The 273-nt window shown below is 30.0% G+C and overlaps 1 protein-coding gene across 1 annotated transcript in view; it reads right to left on the bottom strand.

Annotated features, from left to right (window-relative positions):
• LOC107478868 (callose synthase 10) overlaps positions 1-273 on the bottom strand; it is a 36,470-nt gene that overhangs the window by 23,372 nt on the left and 12,825 nt on the right. The window contains exon 19 of the mRNA XM_016099019.3: positions 81-162. Within this exon, the coding sequence (XP_015954505.1) occupies positions 81-162 (82 nt within the window). The remainder of the gene's footprint in view (positions 1-80; positions 163-273) is intronic.

Below are 273 nucleotides of genomic sequence, written 5' to 3'. Positions count from 1 at the left end.
TCATTTAAAAAAAAAAAAAAGATAATCCTTGAACGAGACTGTGATCTGTTGAAAATGTAAGAATAACAACAGGAACTCACTTTTCGAGATTAAATCATGCCAAGAGTAATCATTAATGTGAAGATGTCGAATGATCCTGGTAGGACTGACAAGGGGTCGAATCTGCAATATTAGATATATATTACAGCAAGTTTTATACTACAATAAGTTTTAGTAAATTGCAAACATAAAATATCTCAACATTGCATCTGGTTTACTATATGATTTCTTCTT

Source organism: Arachis duranensis, chromosome 3 (genome assembly GCF_000817695.3).
Source record: "Arachis duranensis cultivar V14167 chromosome 3, aradu.V14167.gnm2.J7QH, whole genome shotgun sequence".
NCBI lineage: Eukaryota > Viridiplantae > Streptophyta > Magnoliopsida > Fabales > Fabaceae > Arachis > Arachis duranensis.
This window is presented reverse-complemented; position numbering and strand designations above follow the sequence as displayed.